This window comes from Aspergillus piperis (genome assembly GCF_003184755.1).
Source record: "Aspergillus piperis CBS 112811 unplaced genomic scaffold BO85scaffold_17, whole genome shotgun sequence".
Lineage (NCBI taxonomy): Eukaryota > Fungi > Ascomycota > Eurotiomycetes > Eurotiales > Aspergillaceae > Aspergillus > Aspergillus piperis.
In genome coordinates, this window is record NW_020291607.1 from 159,636 (window position 1) to 180,368 (window position 20,733).

The 20,733-nt window shown below is 51.6% G+C and overlaps 8 protein-coding genes across 8 annotated transcripts; 4 read left to right on the forward strand and 4 right to left on the reverse strand.

Annotated features, from left to right (window-relative positions):
• Positions 1–86: 86 nt before the first annotated feature.
• Positions 87–1,367, forward strand: BO85DRAFT_451781 (EI24 domain-containing protein). Its single transcript, XM_025660670.1, has 3 exons — positions 87–231; positions 301–878; positions 966–1,367. The coding sequence occupies exons 1-3, from the start codon at positions 178–180 to the stop codon at positions 1,156–1,158; spliced, it is 825 nt and encodes a 274-aa protein (XP_025512824.1). The 5' UTR covers positions 87–177; the 3' UTR covers positions 1,159–1,367.
• A 1,298-nt stretch (positions 1,368–2,665) lies between these two features.
• On the forward strand, positions 2,666–5,315 carry BO85DRAFT_86643 (uncharacterized protein). The gene is made up of 3 exons (XM_025665743.1): positions 2,666–3,044; positions 3,106–4,683; positions 4,738–5,315. The coding sequence occupies exons 1-3, from the start codon at positions 2,979–2,981 to the stop codon at positions 5,062–5,064; spliced, it is 1,971 nt and encodes a 656-aa protein (XP_025512825.1). The 5' UTR covers positions 2,666–2,978; the 3' UTR covers positions 5,065–5,315.
• On the reverse strand, positions 5,219–7,808 carry BO85DRAFT_451783 (uncharacterized protein). Its single transcript, XM_025660671.1, has one exon. It carries the CDS (start codon positions 7,342–7,344, stop codon positions 5,566–5,568), a length of 1,779 nt encoding a protein of 592 aa, XP_025512826.1. The 5' UTR covers positions 7,345–7,808; the 3' UTR covers positions 5,219–5,565.
• Positions 7,809–8,210: 402 nt separating this feature from the next.
• BO85DRAFT_378263 (neutral/alkaline ceramidase) lies at positions 8,211–10,572 on the reverse strand (the record flags this gene model as incomplete). Its single annotated transcript, XM_025656293.1, has 2 exons — positions 8,211–10,296; positions 10,352–10,572. The coding sequence occupies 2 exons, from the start codon at positions 10,570–10,572 to the stop codon at positions 8,211–8,213; spliced, it is 2,307 nt and encodes a 768-aa protein (XP_025512827.1).
• A 604-nt stretch (positions 10,573–11,176) lies between these two features.
• On the forward strand, positions 11,177–12,503 carry BO85DRAFT_86766 (pre-mRNA-splicing factor SPF27 family protein). The gene is made up of 2 exons (XM_025665745.1): positions 11,177–11,452; positions 11,507–12,503. The coding sequence occupies exons 1-2, from the start codon at positions 11,416–11,418 to the stop codon at positions 12,118–12,120; spliced, it is 651 nt and encodes a 216-aa protein (XP_025512828.1). The 5' UTR covers positions 11,177–11,415; the 3' UTR covers positions 12,121–12,503.
• Positions 12,504–13,129: 626 nt separating this feature from the next.
• On the forward strand, positions 13,130–16,128 carry BO85DRAFT_86670 (GMC family oxidoreductase). Its single transcript, XM_025665744.1, has 10 exons — positions 13,130–13,508; positions 13,564–13,717; positions 13,779–14,032; positions 14,095–14,138; positions 14,201–14,816; positions 14,873–14,933; positions 15,010–15,295; positions 15,392–15,520; positions 15,608–15,792; positions 15,899–16,128. The coding sequence occupies exons 1-10, from the start codon at positions 13,366–13,368 to the stop codon at positions 16,028–16,030; spliced, it is 2,004 nt and encodes a 667-aa protein (XP_025512829.1). The 5' UTR covers positions 13,130–13,365; the 3' UTR covers positions 16,031–16,128.
• A 35-nt stretch (positions 16,129–16,163) lies between these two features.
• Positions 16,164–18,288, reverse strand: BO85DRAFT_451788 (putative 3-beta hydroxysteroid dehydrogenase/isomerase family protein). Its single transcript, XM_025660672.1, has 5 exons — positions 18,081–18,288; positions 17,987–17,998; positions 17,621–17,925; positions 16,882–17,524; positions 16,164–16,817 (listed from the first exon to the last, which is right to left on the reverse strand). The coding sequence occupies exons 3-5, from the start codon at positions 17,844–17,846 to the stop codon at positions 16,232–16,234; spliced, it is 1,455 nt and encodes a 484-aa protein (XP_025512830.1). The 5' UTR covers positions 17,847–17,925; positions 17,987–17,998; positions 18,081–18,288; the 3' UTR covers positions 16,164–16,231.
• A 1,429-nt stretch (positions 18,289–19,717) lies between these two features.
• Positions 19,718–20,153, reverse strand: BO85DRAFT_86844 (uncharacterized protein). The gene has a single exon (XM_025665746.1). The coding sequence runs from the start codon at positions 19,969–19,971 to the stop codon at positions 19,753–19,755; it is 219 nt and encodes a 72-aa protein (XP_025512831.1). The 5' UTR covers positions 19,972–20,153; the 3' UTR covers positions 19,718–19,752.
• Between the last annotated feature and the right edge of the window lie 580 nt (positions 20,154–20,733).

Here is a 20,733-nt window from a genome sequence, read left to right on the forward strand (position 1 = left end):
GCCCGCTTATCGATAAGGTCTTGGCGGGCATGACGATGTTGAGGCCGTGCTCGGGTGTATTTGTGCCTTGTCCGCATCGTTCTCCATCTCGCACTTGCGCTCTTTCACTTCTTCGATTCAGACCCCTTTTCTACCAGTTTCTTTTTGGCGTTACAATCTCCTTTTGTCTACTTGATCATGCCACACAGACATATCGATACTACTAAAGCAGCGTGGTTATATCCCCTGCGGGTTTGTTTGCCCACGTTGCTGCCTGTTCCCTTTTGTGACGGTGAAACTGATTGTTCGGTCTTTCTACAGGGCATTTATTATTTTGCATCGCATCGCTACCTTTGGCCTCTTTTCAAGACTCGTCTAATTCCGATCGTTCTCCTGTCCGCTTTCATCTACGTCCTGCTCTTCCTGTTTGCATATTTGCCTCAGGTGGCTTTCCTGTCCATCTTCCAGGGTGTTGGGGCCTGGATCAATGGCGCGTTCCTGGTTCTAGGAGAGGGGGCGGCCATTGTTGCTGCTCTCTTTGAAGCCTTCTTCGTCGATGAGACCCTCGTGGACATCTTCGATTCGGTGCTCGTGAGTGAGGGCCATGGCGAACTCGTCACCATGTCGAGGGTTTTGTACCCCCAGGGCGATGATGTCGTCAAACGGCTCGGCAAGCCCACCAAGAGCGCCGTTTATGCACCGTTTTCTCTACGGCAAATCGTGGAATTTATCGTGCTTCTACCGCTGAACTTTATTCCGGTGGCTGGAACACCCATGTTCCTCGTGCTGACCGGCTACCGGGCGGGCCCCTTCCACCATTGGCGATACTTTCAGCTGTTGGATCTTTCGAAACAGCAGCGCAAAGAAAGGATTCGCCGCAGACAATTGCAATACACCACGTGGGTTTCAACCTTCTTTCCCCTGACACAAACCCCCTTGACGATCAACCGAGGTTCATACTGACGCTCAACCACGAGGGAACCCAGATTTGGGACGGTGGCCCTGATACTTCAGTTGATCCCCATTTTGTCCATGTTCTTCCTGATGTCAACCGCGGTTGGATCTGCTCTGTGGACGGTGGATCTTGAGAACAAGCGCGATCTTTTGGGCAGGAGGCCCGGGCGAGATCCCGAAGGTCTCTACCGCGACGATTATAACGATGATGATGCTATGATTTAGTTTGTGTTTTTCTTTTCTTTTTCTTCTTCTTTTCTTGATGCTTCTATAGCCTTTATTCCCGCTTCTTTTAGCGTCACCCGCCTTCTTCACTTCTTTACTGCCCTTGTGGTGTCAAGGGATGTTTTTATTTACCTTGACAATTGTTGGGATATCAACGTACAGAATACCGATTTTAATGTGGTCACACCGATGACCGGGTTTAACCGAACCCTTCTTAGCGTCATGAATCATGAGTAGAGAGAGGATCGGTAGTAGTAGTTCGATCGTTCCATTATTGCCATGGTTGGTCCCTGCGACAGGACGCAAAAATACTGCCGACTCCACCTGCGGGCTTTTTCTAAGGTACTTTGGTAGACGGGGAGCCTTTCGCTGGTCGGGGATAACTAAATGTAATTAGTATCGGGGGGGTAAGTTAAGATTAGTGTGCGGCGGAGACGGACCGATTGGGAAGTAACCCCTGACGGGGCGAGACTTGGCAGCACTCTTAGCAACTTAGCAAACCTTGCCGGCGCCCGACAGTGCTCCGATCCTATAACAAAGTAGTAGACTATACTACGGAATACTAGGTAAGAGTCCCGGAATTGTTACCCGCTTCTTACTCCCAATTTGTGAGCAAATCAGGCACCGAGTCCCTAACGGCACTTGCGACGATGGGAGTCTCAGTCGGTTCCCTCCATCGTCATCGTTGGCGTCCGGCATAATTGTTGCTTATTATTCCTTTTACTACTAACTAACTCAGCCTCCTTCAATAAGGCGACCCATTCCATTTGCTAGTTTCGTTGCCTCGGGCTGCCTTTGAGCCTCAAGTTCCAGCATCACATCACACACAGTCTCATTTGTAAGCGGCGTGACGCGCAACCACGTGATCTCCCCCCGCCTGATTCGGAGTCTCGGTTCCTCCTTCTCCTCTCTCTCTCTGTCTCTCTCTGTGTGATCGACACTGCTTTGAGAAGCACCCCATTGGACATGGCACAAAACAAAAAGGAAATGATGAAAGAAAAGAGATTCGACAGAAGACAATTGGTAGTCTAAGAGAAAGAAAACTACAAAATAAAGAAAAGCCAGGCAAAACACCACTCCGAGGCTCCATAAACGCTCGTCACCGGTGAAGTACAGGGCTCCGATTCCACCCGTCATTGGAGCCCCTCTTCTCCATCGGCGGCGGAGTTTGGCCAAACTTAAGGTACCAGACTACTTCGTCCACTACTTTTGTCCGGCGTCCAGACCTCCACCGGGCGGGGATACCCTGACCTGACCGGTGGTCGATATTGCATTAGGTCACTCTGGGGTCGCTTCTTTGGGCTCACTGCTCATAATCTTAAAACTCAAATGTTGAACGGTTCTGCGAAAACCTGCGAATTCTAGTCTTTTCATCTTCCAATCTAACCCTTCTAGACTAACCCGCCGTCCCTTAATAATCTTCGAGCCTCGTTCGGGCGATCATCCTTCCAATTTCCCCCACAACAACTGGACCGTTCGTCCGATTGTACGGTCTTCGTGGACTGGACTAGCACTCTCTACTCTACTTCACCCCCCTGGTGCCCCCCCTCCTCTTCTCCGAGGTGCTGTTGTTCGCTAGTGCCCGGGACTATCGGCATATCTTAACTACTACTAGTCATTCCTGCTTGCATCTTCTCCAGGTTTTACTCGTTATCATCCCGCTATCCGTCTCCGGCCCGCACGCGACAGTGCTGCTCTGTCCAGCATCTTGTGGTGTAGTATGCGCGGACGTCCTGGTCCTGGTCCGCAACAACAACCCTATGTTCTAGGCTTCTGAATGCGATTTACAAGAGCATGGGAATATCCGCTGAGTCCTTTACATGCTCATGGACCAACGAACCAGACTGCGTAAGGCTTGTGACGCCTGTAGTATTCGAAAAGTGAAGGTATACTACACGCAGCTGTCACTGTTTAGAAGAAAGGGCAGTGTTGGCTAACTCTGCTCAGTGCGACACCAGCGGACCACCCTGTCGGTCATGCGCAAGCTTGGACATCCCTTGCACTTATGAACGACCAAGTCGACGTCGTGGTCCCCCTAACCGCCATGCAGAAGCATTCAAAAAACAAAAACTAGCAGAGTCCCCTGCAGGCTCCCCAAGTCCATCAGACCATGCCACCCCGGGTCCTCCCGGGTCAGTGGGGAGCACCACCATCCCCTCGTCCACCCCAGCACCTTTATCGGCGGAGTCCATTTGTTCTATGCCGACCCTGTGGCTATTAATAGACGATTTCTTCACCTACATCCATCCCTTAGTTCCTGTCCCCCATGAGCCCACGTTCCGCGCCGCGTTGGAGCGGCGAGATGACCTTTCTAACCCTACCTTTTTGGCCCTCACGGCCGCCATGGTCGGGACACTGGTGGCGTCCTTTCCGCGGAGGCCCAAGCGGCATCTGAAGACGGAGGCGGAGAAGGCAGCATTTCCACACTCGATGGCATTGGTCAGGCGATGCCATGATGTCGCAGTCCAAGCTAGAGGCTACGGCTATTTGGATCGAAGCGCGACAGTGTATGATGCCGCAACTAGCTATTTCCTTGGGCTTTGCGCAGGATATGTCTGGCACATGCGCCGATGTCGCGCATATTTCGCGGAATGCCTTACTATGATCCATGTGTATGACCTTTCTCGGCAGTCGAATCACTTTCGGGCAATGACTCCGCCAAGCCCCTCTTCCTCGTCGCGTTATTCGCAAGATCCTTTTGGCGGCGCTACCGCCGATCTTCACGTCGACATCATTGAGCAGGAGCTCGGACGACGCTTATTTTACACCACCATCGCCGGCTACCGGACGCTGCAGCAGCTTGGCTCCGGTGACGTGACAATCCATGTGCCTCCTGAAACTCCGACTTCGCGCTATCCTCCCTTGCCCCTCGAAGTGGATGATGAGTATATCTTCTCCACACATGTTGAACCACAACCATCTGATCGCATTTCTCTTCTGGTGGGCTTCAACGCCAACGTCCGAGTATTTAGTTCGTATAATACTCTCTCCGCCTGGGAGACTGCGTTTGGGAGCGGCCAGGTCTTTGATTGGGAACGGCAGCGCTCTCTTATGTGGGAATGTCTTCAAAAGGCTAAATCTGGCTTATCTGATGTTCCAAGGGAATTGGCTATCCAGCTATCTCAAGATCCCGAAATGGGCAATGGACATGGCCAATACGAGACTACACCTCCTGTGGAGGACCCGCGGGCTCGCAAGCGCCATATGCAACTTCAGATTCAAAAGGCGAACATCTACGCGAGCCAGTTGGGCACCCGATCATACTTGGTAGAGAAATATTGGACCTTGTACGGGGCGTGGAAAATGCAGCGAAAACAGTCCGACCAGCAAATTCCCGTCAGCCCCAGAACTACGATTAAGGTTGAAGGTGAGCCGCCGCAAAGTCTAGACACATACGATGCGGAAGCCCAATCAGATTATATTGGGAGGATGATGGGAGAAGAGCGCCGGGTGGTGATCCGGGATCTATTCATCTTGTTGCAATCGGTCAACGAGAGTAGCATGGAACCTAACGGCGGCAGTTTTGTATGCACCCTGTGTTTCCTTCAACCTGAACCGGGAGAACTGACCCCTTCATAGACCGCTAAAATCCGCCAAATCGCCTCCACATTACTCAACTTCCCGCATCATAGCATGATCACGCCCTCCACTTCTGGTCCCCAACCTTTAACATCCGCAGAAGCCGAAGCTTACCTTCGCGCATTCATTGATACTCTCGTACGCCTAGAGGGGTTCAAATCCGGACCTAGCCAGGGCAAAAGCGGTTCCAGTCCCGAGGTACACCGACAATCCATCAGCTATTTGAGCGATCACAACCGCGACGAAGAAGAGCTGCGCCAATGGGCCAGTCTGAAAGAATACCAGGCCAAGTTTGCCGAAGCAGGGGGCATGTTATCCGAACTGTAATGGACACGAAGGCATTTTTGAAGCTGACTTATTTCGCATCATTTTACAGCTGGAGTTTCTGGAATGGGATATCGATTGCTTTATTCGTTTGGGAGGCGGGATACTGATTGTTAGCAAAGCTGGGGTGGCGACGGAGTTTAGTGTTTGTACGATTTGGGGCGGGAGTATGATTGAACGGCCTTGGTGTCTATATATTTGTTTGTATTATTATAGAGTGTTTCATTGACTGTTTGGCTATGTTATCTTTTGTGAGGATACCTGTATCTGGGTTATTTCATGGGTGGATGGATGATATGATTTAATATGTTGGAAGTATCTTGAATGAGAGGGATGACAAATACCAATATTTATCGAAGTAACTGATAAATAGTACTACTAAGTACTACCAAATCGAAAGCATAAACTAACCAATCAACTCAAACCTGGAATTATATGTCTTCATTATTACTTATATCTATCAACACTCCTAATTAAAACATATCACATAACATAACAACCAAATCAAGTACTCACACTCTCCGTCTCCGTAACCCTCTCCGTAACAGTCTCCGTCTTCGTCACCATCTCCTTATCCTTCTCTGTCACAGTCACAGTCTCCCTCTCCCTCTCCGTCACCGTAACAGTCACCGTAACAGGACCCGTAGGCGTCACAGGCACAATCCTAAGAACATCACCTGACTCACTAGACAGGGACGAAGTTACCGTAGCCGTGGACGTGGACACATCTTCTTCGCTAGATTTCGTTGAAGTTTGTTCTGCGTCTAACGGAGTCGGAGTCGGAGTCGGAGTCGTCGTCGACACTTTCTCTTCTTCAGATGTTGTTGTGGTTGTCGAGGTAGGGACAGTTTCCGAGGTTGGGGTTGGTTTATCGACGACAGTAACGATGGCAGTAGCAATGATGGTGGAATCATAGGTTTGTTGTTCCGGGGTGGGTGTATCTGTGATTACTACGTAGATGGTTTGCATGGTTGTTGAGGTGGAGTGGAGGGTGGTTGTTGTGGGGGATGATGTGGATGTGGATGTGGATGTGATATCTGGGTTTGAGGGTATGAAGGAGGAGGTTCCGATGACAGTCGTTGATCCTTCGGGTGTGACTAGCACGACGACTGGGGTTGGGGCTGAGGTTGTGGTCGCGTCTTCTGTTTCTGGTGTGGGGGTGGTTGTTGTTGGGTCTGCTGGCTGGGTGGTCTTGGTTGTGGTTGTGCTTGTCGTGGGTATGGTCACCCCGATGAAGGGTTTGGCTGTGCGGGGGGTTGCTGTGGTTGTTGTCTGGCTTTCAGTGGGTGTGGGTGAGGTGTCCTCGGCTGTAGTTGTTGTGCTCTCGCTGGAGTGTGTGGTGGAGGGTGACATTTCAGGCGTTGAGGAAGAGCTAGTACTGGCTTCTGGGAGAGGTGTGATGACTCCAATTGTGAAGCTGGTGGACGTTGATGTCTCGGAGGTGTGGGATGATGATGTAGTGCTCTCGGGAGCAGCGCTTGATGATGATGCGGGTGCAATAGTGGAGGAATGTAGTAGTTTACTAGATGATGTGATCATCCCCTGGTGTGACGGAGATGTCTGAGCTGCTGGGCTGGATGAGTGTGATACTCTGACAGCAGAGGAGGATGACGTCTCGTGCGTGATGTGAGAAGAGGTTGCTGGCACAGGTGCGTGAGATGACGAGGCTTCCATTGGACCTCCCGGCATGACATTCGAGGGAGTTACAACATGGGAGCTCTCCGAAAGCGTGCTAGATGGTGTTGTGGTATGCACCACCTGCGACGAAGGACTTGTCGTATGAGAGCTTGAATCTGCACTCGAGGGAGGCGAGTAAGGTGCTGAAGATGAAGGTGTAGTTGTGGTAGTAGTTGTAGTTGTAGTCGTTGAAGTCAGCGACAAGGTAGTCACGGTGCTGTCTGACGAGACACTTGTAGATAACGAGTGCGTAGCTGCAGAGGAAGACTCGAGTAGAGAGGTAGTTGAGTCGACATGAGTAGAGGTAGTCGGAGATACTTGAACGAACGCAGCTGAGCTGGATGGCACCGGCTCAACGGTGGTGCTAGAGCTGGATGCAGTCTGAGGCAGACCAGAGGGTGTGACCGGGACTACAGTCAAAGCGTTGATCTCATCGTCGTCATCGTCATCGACCGAAGTACTGGCAACGCGCACATAAGGTGTAGTAAGCGAAGGAGATGGGGAGAGCGACTCCAGGTCTCTTTTGGAAGCAAAAGGAGCAATCGGACCAGCCGCGCAGCAAAAGACCAGGAAGAAGGTCACGAGGATAACTGGTATGAGCGACATTATCTCATCAGCTGCTGGAATTATGCAGTCGAAGTCGTATCAGGTTTATGTATGTATGTCAAGGAGATGTAAAAGGACAAATAAACGAGCAGTCAAAGAGAGGATGCAAAGATAAATAGCTGACCACGCTGCACTAACACTGATTGGCAAGTTCAGAAGCGACAGAAATTCATCTTTGACTCGAATTAGTATCTAGAAACAACGAAAGAGAGTGAAAGTGAGGGAATAGTAAAGAAGGACAATCAAGAATATGGAAGATGCAGAGCGAATGAGGGTTAGACAAGAGAAAGACCGTGTTTAAGAAAGCCAAGCGATGAAAGCGCCCATCCGTCATCTCTTTATTTAGCTGATGCCACGGCCTGGACCGTCATCAAGTGCAGCTTGACATGAAACACTCCGACAGTCCAACTTGCTGTTGTGGGACTCGAAGTTGGGATCGGTTGGCTGGCGAGAGTCGAATTGGCGCGCGACAAAGAAGTGCCGGCTGGGATGTTGCAGCACCCGCCCCGGTTGGCCAACATTTCCCATTCATTGGCAACCGTGTCAAGTCTTGCAGAACAGTGGATCATAGCAATCTTTCTACTGAGCTCTGATGAATGGATCTCGCCATGTCGGAGCATACGCCTCACAAGCTAAGCCACCATCCTGGAGCCAGCCAGGCATGGCTAGATTGGCTGAGATGCAGCCAACCACCAAGCAACAAGAGAATGAAATATCCAATTGCGAGAAATCAATAATATTGACTTGGCTATAGTCCAATGCTACTGTTAAATCATTCCTACTTTCACATACCGTCCTGATCCTGTCTCATAAAGCCTCACCCCTTGCCGCTTGAACCAGCCTCCTTCAACATAGTGGAGGCCAGCTCAGCTGACTGTAACCGTAAACGCTTCGCTAATCCCCTCAAAGGAGGATATCTTACCTTGCACACTTCTTGAGTCGCCGTAATAGTGGAGACGATATGTTCCACTCTGAATGGGATTGGGATTCCCCGTGTCATAATACTCGTCCTCGATCTGCCATTGGAGAGTGACCTCGCTATACCCCAATATCGTACTCGTTCTCTCCCAGTTATACAGAAGGTTCCAGTCGCTGTCAGTTCGCACAACATCCCAGGACCCGGTAGCTGAGTTGTACCTCTCCACAGCCGCAAAGGTCGACTCTTGTCGTAGGTTATTGCGAGGGTTTGCCCCCACGAATGTGACATTTACCATGTCACCAGGCCCGTAAGTGACATTTGCCGACGAGGATACAACATCACCGAATGCTTTGCTGATTGGCGATCCGTCATATATAACGGAGGGAATAAAGCTTAGTGAGTTGTTGGTATTGACGGGCGGTATCTTCCCGGAGGATAGCGACGGTAGACTGCCCGTCTGCGCTGACTTGCCCAGGTACGGCAGATACGTAAGGGTTAGGTTGATGTATGCTGCAAGTGTATTGGGGCCGTACAGAGTTGAGGCCCCTTCATAGCGCTGCACTCCGTATTCCTCCTCCGTGGCGACGTAATGAGCATAGCTATTGGACGGCGCACCTAGGACTACCAGAGGGTCTGCCACTCCAAGAACCTCTTTTGCAGAGCTGCCAATCGCTTCTTTCCAGCGTCTCCCAGACATGGTGGTGGCTTCGCTTGTCGAGATTACAATGAATAGTTGACCCACTCTCAGGACCTGAATGTCCACAATATTAGGTGTCCAGGCGTACGGCTGTGTGATTGGTCCCACATCGAGAAGAACCTGCTTCGGCGCTTGACACGCCTGCTGCTCTTTTGACGGCTGGTGCAAGAAAGCACGAGCAACGTACCATAGAGGGTTGGAGTCGGCTGGTCCCGTGCCATTCTGGGTAAAGTCGAAAAATCCTGGTCCGTCCGTGGTGCCGGCTGCAAACGAGAATCCCAATGCGGCAGGACACGTCTTTAGAGTACTACCATTGAACGGCGACGTAAAAGTGTAGTTTGAGAGGTCCTGGTAGGTGTGGAATGAGCGGACATCGGCGCCTGAAAGAATTCGAACAGGATTTGAATCCAAATTGGCGTAAAGTTCTTTCGCAGCCGCGTATTGTCGCCGTCCAATCTCGAAGCAGCTCTTTGCGCCGTTATCCTTCTCGCGGAAATAAGGTCCACGACCGTGGCAATCCTCCGTCTTCCCGCCACATGTGCTATCTTCGTATCGGCATTGTTGTTCAGAGCCATCCTCACACCAAGCTCCTAACACATTCGGGCTTGTATCGCCAACATTTGACTGAGAAAAGCCTGCGACGAAGTCATCGGAGAATTTTTGGTCGCCTTGGACACTGCGCTCAAAAAGCCACGCGGCCACACCCTTGTTGTCTCCGGTGATCAGGGTATTATTATTGTACAAAGATGTACCATGTACGGGAAAGAAGGTCAGTATGGCAGTGGTCTTGTTGTCGGACTCCCGATCAAACCTCAACAAAGTCAGCGTCTTGTCCACATTCGCCGAGTACCGAGCTTTCTCTTCTGCAGGGTTGGCGTCATAAGCGTAGGGGCTTCTATTGATATTGGCATCTTCTAGGTCAATCGACCCAAAGCTGAGACGTCCGGGTGCTAGACCTTCATGGGCCCGCTTGATCGAGAGGAGGACACCATCAACAATCGCCTGATAGCTCTGTTTATCAAATCCTTTGGTGGGGATTTGAGGAAGAAGGTAATTCATCCAGGCACCGGGGCCTGAATGAGAATGTGTCCCAGTAAGGGCGACGTTCTGCTCGGTGTATCGAGCATAGTCGCTGCCCAGACTAGCAAGGCCATCAAGTACACCATGGCGCACGGCAGTGTCCCCGGTCAGAGCATCCAGGATAAGGTAGATGAAAGTGTCATCTGGGTTGTTATTATTGGCCACAATGAAAGCCCGAGAGTAGATTCTCTGCCGAAGACCAGTCCCAATCTGGTCCAAGCTAGCATAGCCATTCATCCCTAACTCAACAACAGGCCTAGCAGACAATGTATCAGCATCCATGCAGCACTGGTAGGATAAAGGTAGTTTACCCCGTTATATCCGCCTTTCCTGCGCCTAGCAGGAAAATACCATCGTTGTTCGCCTCGGTTGCAGCAGCTCTGTGCGCCCACTTAGACTGTGTACCGACAATGAGTGGCTGGCTCTGGTGCTGGAACAGTGAGAACAGTTGCAGCAACACAAGTGCCGTTGCCACGCTGCTGGCGAAAGCCACACCCAGCCTGAAGTTCGCCATTCCACCGAGATAAGGCATGAGCTCTAGGAGCGTTGCAGTGCCAGAGAGCCTTCAGCCTGTCCACGGGGATGCGCACTTCTTATTGCAAGCAGGGACTGACCGAGGCACGAGCTATCACAAGGCATGCCCGGCTAATTTTTGCAACGACGGCTCCGGGGATGACACTGCAGGCAGGGCCTCTGCAACCTTGCGGGGAGGATGCGGAAGAGGCGCGATTGGTGAAAAGGCTATTGGAATGTAGGAGAAAGGGTCTGGTCCGTTCCCGTCGTCATCCGTGGCTAAGCTTGATCAGGAATGTTCTATCCAGCCCCGCGTCGACTAACTGCAAGAATATAAGTTTAGATTCGGCTCTGAAGATGGATGACATGCGGTTGGCTGGTTGAGTCATCATCATTGCAACTCTGTCAGGGTCATAGGCGGGGAACTGGCCAGTCAGGGACCAGCCCTGCCCTGTCACAAGGGACCCTGTAGATCGCATGAACCTCGTCTGAAGGTGAAGCCTAGGCTAAGCCTCCAGAGAAGTGGAGAAGAGGCCCGTCTTGCCTAAAGATCCGGGAAAGTGATGATCATGTGAGAATGAATGGGGAAAGGAGATGTCTTTGTCGCAGCTGGACGAAATTCATCTATACTTGGGTTGCCCGAAACGGTTTAGCCCCAAACACCCCGGATCATCTCCGGCAGAAAATGCTGAGTCATGCAGTGATACTCACCGCCCTCCTGTGCTCGGCGCAAAAGCTGAGACGCTCATGACGAGCTGCTGCTGCTGGCACTGTTTGATCTTATACAAGATATCACTTCGCATTGGACCCTGCCTCTTTTAGCGTCTCATTATCTAGTTCTAATACGCAGGCTCAAGTCAACATGCCTCTCATCAACGAATCCCACGATTCACTTCCTTGTAAGCTGCCTTACCTCTGCTGAGTCTCCCATCTAACGCGTGGACCTTCATTAGACATCGAACCGGCCCCTTCCACCCAGGCACGAGCAGCTGCAGAGAAGCTAATTGCGGCGGAACTTTCGCTGGATGCCAAAACCACTATCCACCCGTCCATTCCTGCATTTCCTGAGTCGCGGTTTTCTCCTCTCATCCAGCAGGAGGTGGACCGCAAGGCTGCTGGATTGCCCTTGACCGGCGGGATCGACCTCTCCCGCTATGAAGCGCCTGAGGCTCCTGCTAAAGCCGCTGACGGAACCCCTGACCTCGAGGAATGGAAACGGACACTGCAGAAGGCTTACACGGCCAGCTCCCATTTGTCAATGCGGCACGAGAATCTGGCACTGCTAGAAGAGAATGGAAAGAACGCGTGGCTGATTGGCAATTCGCAGCTGGAAGACATCCTACGGGGGCTTGAGAAGGAATTGGCTGAGATGAAGGAGGCCGCCGAGGCAGTGAACAAGGAGAGAAAGCTCGCCCAGGAAGCCAACAAGGGAGAGATTGTGGGGCTGGAGGAGACATGGAAGCGTGGTGTTGGTGCAATTCTCGACACGGAATTGGCTGCAGAGGGCCTGCGCTTGCAGATCTTGGAGCAAAGACGTCAACTGGCGCAGCAGCATGCGCAGCAGTAATGGGGGTTTTTCCGTCGACCTACATTTCTCAGGACGGAGACTCGCTCGACCAGGGTGTAGGCAGTCACACTGTGGGCCGGGTGAAAGGAGGGCATTGCTTGGTAGAGAAGCCGCTTGGGTAATGGGCGAGTTACCCAGCTGCCTGGGGCGTAAAATGCAGCTTCTGCGGTTGTCATTGGGCCTGACCCAAAGTTGAACACGACAAAGACGACGCTGTATTCGGCCCATATAAGACCATGGTAAAATTAACTGGGATGATCATTGGCGTTAGGACAAGACTTGGTGGCGATGGCCGCAGGCGGGGAAACCCCCAGCATTTGCCATTCCCCGCACCACGGCAAGATCGAGGCCATTGACACGCCGTCACCACTGCCTCAGCTCTGTTGCCAACAAAAGCGACTCCGCTTAATACAAGCAATTAATGCCTGAGAGCGAGGGTGAGAAGGAACAATTTTTCCGTCCGTGGCTATCCGGTCAATCCTCCTCATTGATTGGTGTTGCGTTTGGCCTGGCGCCGGGTTCGTCTCTCTATCCCAGTCCGCCGCGACAGCAACCATTGGAGGATGGTCTGCAAGCTCCCAGCTGACCTGTACAAGGTACGCTTGGGCTGTCGCTGAGCTTCATGTCTGAACAGGTCGCTGACTGGCGAGACCATCTCCTGCTCGATTGGCATTCTGCTTGGCGTTCTCACTGTCAAGATCTGCTCTCTGCCGTCGCAAACTTAATCCAGTCGTCCATTGCCGGCAGGAGCCAAGATACACCATTAGAATAGGCTCCCGTACGTCCATCCTGTACATAGATTAATCCACCTTTTATATCGATATATCTCTGACAACGCACTGCATGCACTATGCACGACCCCCTCTCGCCGTGCGGGGAATCTGCGGAAGCATTCTGTACTTTTGTACCTCTATACCACTGAATGAAGGTTGTATACCGTGTACCATAGACTCTCGCAGTTCTCTTTGTTCCTTGTATTACTTGGACGGTGCGAATGCTGGTTCAGATCCTTGTCGGGACTCGTATGCAAGAGGGGTTCTACATAGTGGTGCGGGGATGTATCTCTTGGTCCATAGAATTGCCTACCATGATGAGGAGGTGCTACATCATGGGGTTTGCAGGGTTGCCAGCATATAAACCGACCTCTGAATGCCAATTCCTGGTCGTTTTCTATCTTTTTTCTGTAAATCACACTCCTTCTCACTCACAATTTCTACTATCCATACGTAGTCAATCATACCCACCATGACCATCCCAGAGGAAGTGGACATCATTGTCTGCGGTGGTGGCAGCACCGGCTGCGTAATCGCCGGTCGACTTGCCAACCTGGACCATAATCTCCAGGTCCTGCTGATTGAAGCTGGTGAAGACAACCTGAACAACCCATGGTAGGTTGGACATTGTCACCTTTACTCCCCGGGGCCACCCCTAACCATGCCCTAGGGTCTATCGCCCCGGTATCTACCCCCGGAACATGAAGCTTGACTCAAAGACAGCTTCCTTCTACTACTCCCGGCCCTCAGAATGGCTTGATGGCCGTCGGGCTATTGTGCCATGTGCCCATGTTCTAGGAGGGGGCAGTTCCATCAACTTCATGGTAAGCCATGCTTGCTTAACCCGTATCTAGCAACAGTAAGACACACCTAACAGTGAAGTAGATGTACACTCGAGCCTCTGCCTCCGACTACGACGACTTCCAAGCCAAGGGCTGGACGACGGACGAGCTACTCCCCTTGATGAAGAAGCACGAGACATACCAGCGGGCCTGCAACAACCGGGACATTCATGGCTTCGATGGACCCATCAAAGTCTCGTTCGGGAACTACACGTATCCCATCATGCAAGACTTCCTGCGTGCTGCCGAGTCGCAGGACATCCCTGTCACAGATGATCTTCAGGACCTGAAGACAGGGTACGTCACTCATACCTCCCAATGTATACATGTACTTAGCGTCCTGCTAACAACATGTGCAGCCACGGAGCCGAACACTGGCTGAAATGGATCAATCGCGACACGGGTATGTCCTCATAATCACCGCATCATATATAGATAATAGAGAAACTAATAACCCACATCCAGGCCGCCGCAGCGACTCCGCCCACGCCTACGTCCACAGCACCCGGGCCAAGTACTCCAACCTGCACCTCAGGTGCAACACCAAAGTAGACAAAGTAATCATTGAGAACGGCCGCGCCGTCGGCGTCGCCACCGTTCCCACCAAGCCCCTCGCAGGCCGCGATCCCCCGCGGACGATCTTCAGAGCCCGCAAACAGATCATCGTCAGCGGCGGCACCCTCAGCTCCCCTCTCATCCTCCAGAGGTCCGGTGTCGGTGACCCCGAGAAGCTCCGTCGTGCTGGCGTGCAGCCTCTCGTGAACCTCCCCGGTGTGGGACGGAACTTCCAAGACCACTACCTGACCTTCTCCGTCTTCCGGGCGAAGCCTGAAGTCGAGTCCTTCGATGACTTTGTCCGCGGAGACCCCGAAGTGCAGAAGAAGGTCTTCGAGGAATGGAACATCAAGGGTACAGGACCGCTAGCGACGAACGGCATCGAAGCTGGCGTGAAGATCCGGCCGGATGCAAAGGAACTGGAGGAGATGAAGAGTTGGCCCACGAATGACTTCTACAAGGGCTGGGAGAGTTACTTCAAGAATAAGCCGGATAAACCGGTGATGCATTACTCTGTCATTGCTGGGTAGGCACTACACCCACTCTCCAAATAACAATATCATAGATACTAACATTTGATAGCTGGTTTGGCGACCACATGCTCATGCCCCCAGGCAAATTCTTCACCATGTTCCACTTCCTCGTGAGTATCCCACCACCCTTCCCATACCACCACCAAATCCTAAAAAAACTCACCCATTAATCAAATCAACAAACAGGAATACCCCTTCTCCCGGGGCTCCACGCACATCCAATCCGCCGACCCCTACGAAAGCCCCGACTTCGACGCCGGCTTCATGAACGACAAGCGCGACATGGCCCCCATGGTCTGGGGATACATCAAGTCGCGCGAGACGGCGCGGCGCATGGGCGCCTACGCAGGTGAAGTGACAGGCATGCACCCTCACTTTTCGTATGACTCGCCCGCGCGAGCATTCGATCTGGATCTGGAGACGACGAAGGCGTACGCAGGGCCGAACCATATCTCCGCTGGGATTCAGCATGGTATATTCCCTACTTTCCCTTATTTTCCGTCTTTATCCAGGTGGACTTAGTCCACTTGAAAAAAAAAAGAAGAATACTTACTGACATTATGTAAAGGCTCCTGGTCCCAACCCCTCGAACCGGGTACTTCGCCCGCATCACCTACAAGGTTGAACTCCAACAGGCAGGATACAAGGGAGGAAATTAAGTACAGTAAGAAGGATATCGAACATATTGAGAAGTGGGGTGCGTATCCCTTCCTTCCTACACAGCCTCCTCCTCCCTCTAACAATCCCGTACCATTGAACTGACTAATGACTGAATGAATAATAGTCCAACGCCACGTCGAAACAACCTGGCACTCCCTCGGAACCTGCAGCATGGCGCCCCGCGAAGGCAACAATCTCACGCCGCATGGGGGAGTCGTCGATGAACGACTCAATGTGCATGGTGTGCAGGGGCTTAAGGTGGCTGATTTGTCCATTTGTCCGGATAATGTGGGGTGTAATACTTATAGTGTCAGTTCCCCTTCCCTTCCCTTATCTTCTACTATTTCTATTGCTTTTCTGCAGCGAGTTTCTTTCGTAGTAGTGGGTTATATGCTAATGTGTGGTGGTTGTGTAGACCGCCCTGCTTATCGGAGAGAAATGCGCTGTCTTGACCGCTGAGGATCTTGGTTACTCGGGTAAAGCGTTGGATATGAAGGTTCCGGAGTATCATGCGCCTGGGGAGGTGACGTTTTTGTCCAGGTTGTGAGGAAAGTGTTATACCTTTCTGAGATGGGTGGGGTTGTTGTTTAGTTGGTACTTTGTTAGTTTGATTGATTGAGTAGGATGAAATTTACATGAGTCGTTATGAATTGCTTAGCAGTAAGACGATAAAATGATAATTCTTTTTCTCGATAGTAATACACATTGTTGAAATACAAACAAACATTCATGGTTCATCGGGAATGGACTACAACTTCTCCGGAGGAACCACCAAATTCACATCCACCCCCTCCTCACTCACATTAACCACCCCCTTTGCCGCAACCTCTGCAACCTTCTTCTGGTCCGCCTCGCGGTTCCAAACCTGCAGGTGCTTGCACATACCATACATTGTCGTGATCGGAGGCGCATACCCGAGCCCGCCCTGTTCTGGCGACTTGCGCGCGCGCGAATCATCCGCAATGTAATGCACATTGGTGATGGAGAAAAGAGCAGGCTGCATCTTGGCGATTTCTCCGGTGATTCTAGGGAGCCAGGGGAAGTAAACAACCTGCAGGAAGGAGTACCATTCGATGAGGTAGGACAGGATGAGGAAAGGGACGGGAGGTACGCGAGGGAAGTTAGCGGGTGTTTTGGAGAGGGTGTGCAGGAGGAGATAGACGTCGCCGTAGGTGGGGGCTGGGTTGGGATCTGTGACTAGGAAGGATTGGCCACCGATATTGGGGAGTGTGGTTGGGCTGTTGGAGTGCTCGATGAGGCGCTGTTCATAGAGTAGGTGGGCGATGGAGACGTTTTCGGCGTTGACGAAGTTTTGCATGGTGTCACTGAGCCAGCTGATAGGGTTGTTAGTCCTTGATCTTCTGCAAAGGTCATTGAGTGCTAATAGGGCTGTCTTACGCAGGGGAACCGCCGGATCTCAGATATGATGTGGTGAGAGAACCTTCCGTGTCGCCGATCCCGTAAATGCCATTCGCCGGCCGGATGCAGCCTGTACGGAAGTTTCCTTCGAGATCGTCGGCCGCGCGGACGATCTTCTCGGCCTTGGATTTGGAGGCGGCATAGTTGCTGAAGAAGTCGTAGTGTTCTTCCGGGACTGGGGTCGAGTCATCGACTACCTGGACATGACCCTTGGGGGACTTGTTCCAGGGTGCGATCCAGAAGGATTGACTACGGAGACTGACAGATCCTGAGGATGTCGAGATGAGGCAGCTTGCGCCGGCTTTCTTTGCGGCAGCCAGCACGTTTACTGTGCCGCCCACGTTGACGTCGGTGCAACGGGAAAGGAATGTCTTGAGACGCTCTCCGGGTCTGATCACGGCAGCATTGTGGAAGACGGTCAGGGGCCGGTCAGCGACAGCTTCCGGCCAACGTTGTGCGAAAGCAGTGGCCACGGCCTTCTCGTCGGCAATATTTGTCTTGAAGAAAGCGACACCCTGGTCGAGAATCTCGCGACGAGGCGCTGCAAGGTCCAAGATACGGATAGCCGACGGATCTTCTCCGCGAGCGAGCAGATGATTCACCATCCAACTTCCCACGAATCCTGGATCTGTTAGCTTTGGAACTGTAAATATGAGAAATCGCATAAGGCAGTCTCATGAGCCACGGCATGCGAATGTCTTTCGGAGATAGAACACACCTGCCCCACCGACCACGATATAGCGCCGGTTTTGCTTCGGGGGAAGGCTCTTTTGCACGTCGACTGGGTTTCGAATGGCCTCTTCATATGCTGCTTTGATTTCATCGACAGTCCAACGATGAGGAGACAGGCGGCTTACTTTCTCCGGAGTCCCTGTCATACCACGATTGACGTGGTAGAGATAGAGGACAGCTAGTCCGGAGGCAACGGCGATCTCTGAGAACATGTCGGACTGGCAGCTTTAGGCTGAAACGTGTAGTAAAGGGGGTATGCGATGCAGACAGCAGGATAAAGGACAGTCAGATCTTTCTTATTGCAGCGAAGTTAGCACTTTGCCCCTGTTGATCTGTCCCTTTGCGAACGCACAAGAAAGCAATGCTGTCGCAACAGAGATGATTTAAAATCAATATAATTCAGGTACAAGAGTATTGCTCAGCCATAAATCTCATCACTAACTTACAATCTCGCGTGGCTAAGCCTTAAAGCCACCATCCATGGGTCTCAGAAATCCAAGCGAACGGAGATTAATAGTTCGGATTGGACCGTTCGGTTAGACGAGTCAGGCCCACATGTCATTCGGTCACTGGCCAGGTGTAAGTTCGTTAAGGGGTAAAGAACCTATCAAGAGGAGAGTTTCTGTCAACCAGCCACTAAAGCATAAAACGGTTCGATAAATTTGATGCATCCCTTGATTCCGAGTTGCATTAGCAGGAGATGGCCTCCACGTGCCGGCGCCGGGGCAAAAGCAAGCAAAATGGTCCGATTCGGTTTATTTGTGACACCGGAAAATTTGATGGCGCGGTCAGGGGCTGAGACATTGAATATGACCGGATTTATTGACAGCCGAACGGCTCAATTATTGTGATTCAGAAGGTAAATTGTAAGCATCTCAACTGCCATATACTCCAACACAGCCAAATGTACTCCGTACACGCTCTTTAATTGGACGATGCATGCTGCAGGTGTCTGTAAGCACCCAATTCGTAGTAGATCCGATGCTGTGCACATTTCTATCACAATTGGGGAAATAGTACTTTGCTTGTAATTAGGACTTCGCTTGATTTATTATATCATATAGGAATCCTATCACAGGGTTTACTACTTCGTGATTGTGATTATCGTCTGGCAGAAGACTCAACAGCCAGTTCGGTATTCTTTCCGAGCGGTGGGTCGGGCTTATCTCCGCAATTCCGAGCTTGTCTCTCCCTCTACGATATGGCCGAGATAGAGATGTTTTGGGATGGCTTATACAAAGATATACCGATAAAACTGTGTTGTAACTCTCATCGTCTGCAACGGACTATCACCTAGCAAACTTACACTGTGGATTCTCACGCGAGTGCCTACTGATCAACCCAGTCGGTTACCTAGGGATCAAGGATGAAAGCGTACGTGTATACATTAAGCCCCCAGCATGATTGTTCTTAGTAAGTAGCTCCTACTCGCTACTCCAGCATCTGACGGCATTGGCATATATGCTCTTCCCTCCATTTGGACGCCCTCGTGCCTTTTGAAGTTGGAGCTATGGCCACCATAACATACGTACCGTCGTTTGCATGGCCCGTGCAACGACTCTCCGTTTCCCATCCGGGGCCACGGTCTCAAATATTGCATTTTGGATCCCTAAATATAGGCCCTTATCCCTCCCAGAATATGATAGTATACAGGGCACCATCCTTGATTTCTCGGTAGCATGCTCTGACGAATCCTCACATTCCTCAGAAGAATGGTATGGGGCTGGTCTTGGCACGTGTCGACTCAACTCTTTGGGCTCGCGCAAGAACTGCGCAATTGCCAGTACTGAAGAGAAAAATCATTTTCGCTCTCGAGATGATAATAGATGACGGCATGGTTACCTATCATATTTGGACCTGCAACGTCCGCTCGGAACACGGGCCGCTGGGTGGTGGCCGCCAGAATCAGCATGGATACCTAAAAAGAAGGGGCGCAGACGTTCTGGATCGCAAAAACAGAGTTTCGCACAGGATCGTCCTGGTTGTTGCCAGAGTTTCTTCGGCAAACCGGCACGGGCGGCACTCGGAACCGAGCCCTGAACTGTGACTGGGTGTCATGGGCCAGCATCAACCCCGTTTTAGCCTCGAAGGCCTCCCCCGCCCTGTGCTTGACATTTTCTAGTGGACTGGCTCCCTCAGGGTAAGGAAGACGCGAATGCTTCTCCTAGTTGATGTGGAGCTGGCCGCGTTCAGAATTATCCGTCTTCCGACATGGTGGTGGGGACTGGGCTTCGTTTGCGACTGTGCATCTGCCGTTTTCGCCAGAAATCCACCGCAGTGGAGATGCTTATTCATGCGGTGGTGACGTCCAGGACTTATCTCCAGTTTTCTCCCCATCTGGAGCAAATTAGGGATCCTGGGGTAGGTAGATCAGCCTGGCGAAACAGGGTCTGTTAGTGACTGCCATAGTCACGATAGGTATCCATGCAGAGAGACACTGGTAAACTTGCGATGCATGCCCATGATTCCGCATCACACTGTGTCTTATGCAGATCACACCCAGTAGGTGACGAATAGCCAGCTTTAGGTATGAACTAAGTGCGATTGGGCGGGCCTCGTATGCCGTAGCGCAATTTGAATCAGAATTCTCCTGCTACACCGTAACGCCATGCCAGTCCGTGCTGCGAGAGAGGTCAGTCACTGAGGCATTATTTCCCCCCAACACGACTGGGTAGTATATAGTAAGGACTAAAAAGGATATTAACTCACTGAATGGACATGCGACTTCCCTCGGCTAGTCAAATAATAGGGATCATTAGCCGCGTCTAACCATGGATTCCCATATCCAAATTCTAGAAGGGGTTCATAACCTGTCTGTTTTACTGTATCCGGATCGTCAGTTAGGGGACACCCCAGCACAACTCGTCTAGGCAGCGGATCTGGCAACTCAACGTGGAAGATGCAGATGACTGTTAGTTGAGTGCCTAGCGGTGAACGTATCAACTTTAGTTCTCGTGCAATGTCCATCAGCACCTGTCTTTTCCTTGGCAAGAGTCGAAGAAAGATCCGGTGGAGGAAGACCGAGGGCTTATCAGTCGCACTCCTGCCGACTGTTCTCGTCCGGCGCCCCCACTTGGAGTGTCTTCTCTCTCGTCTCGC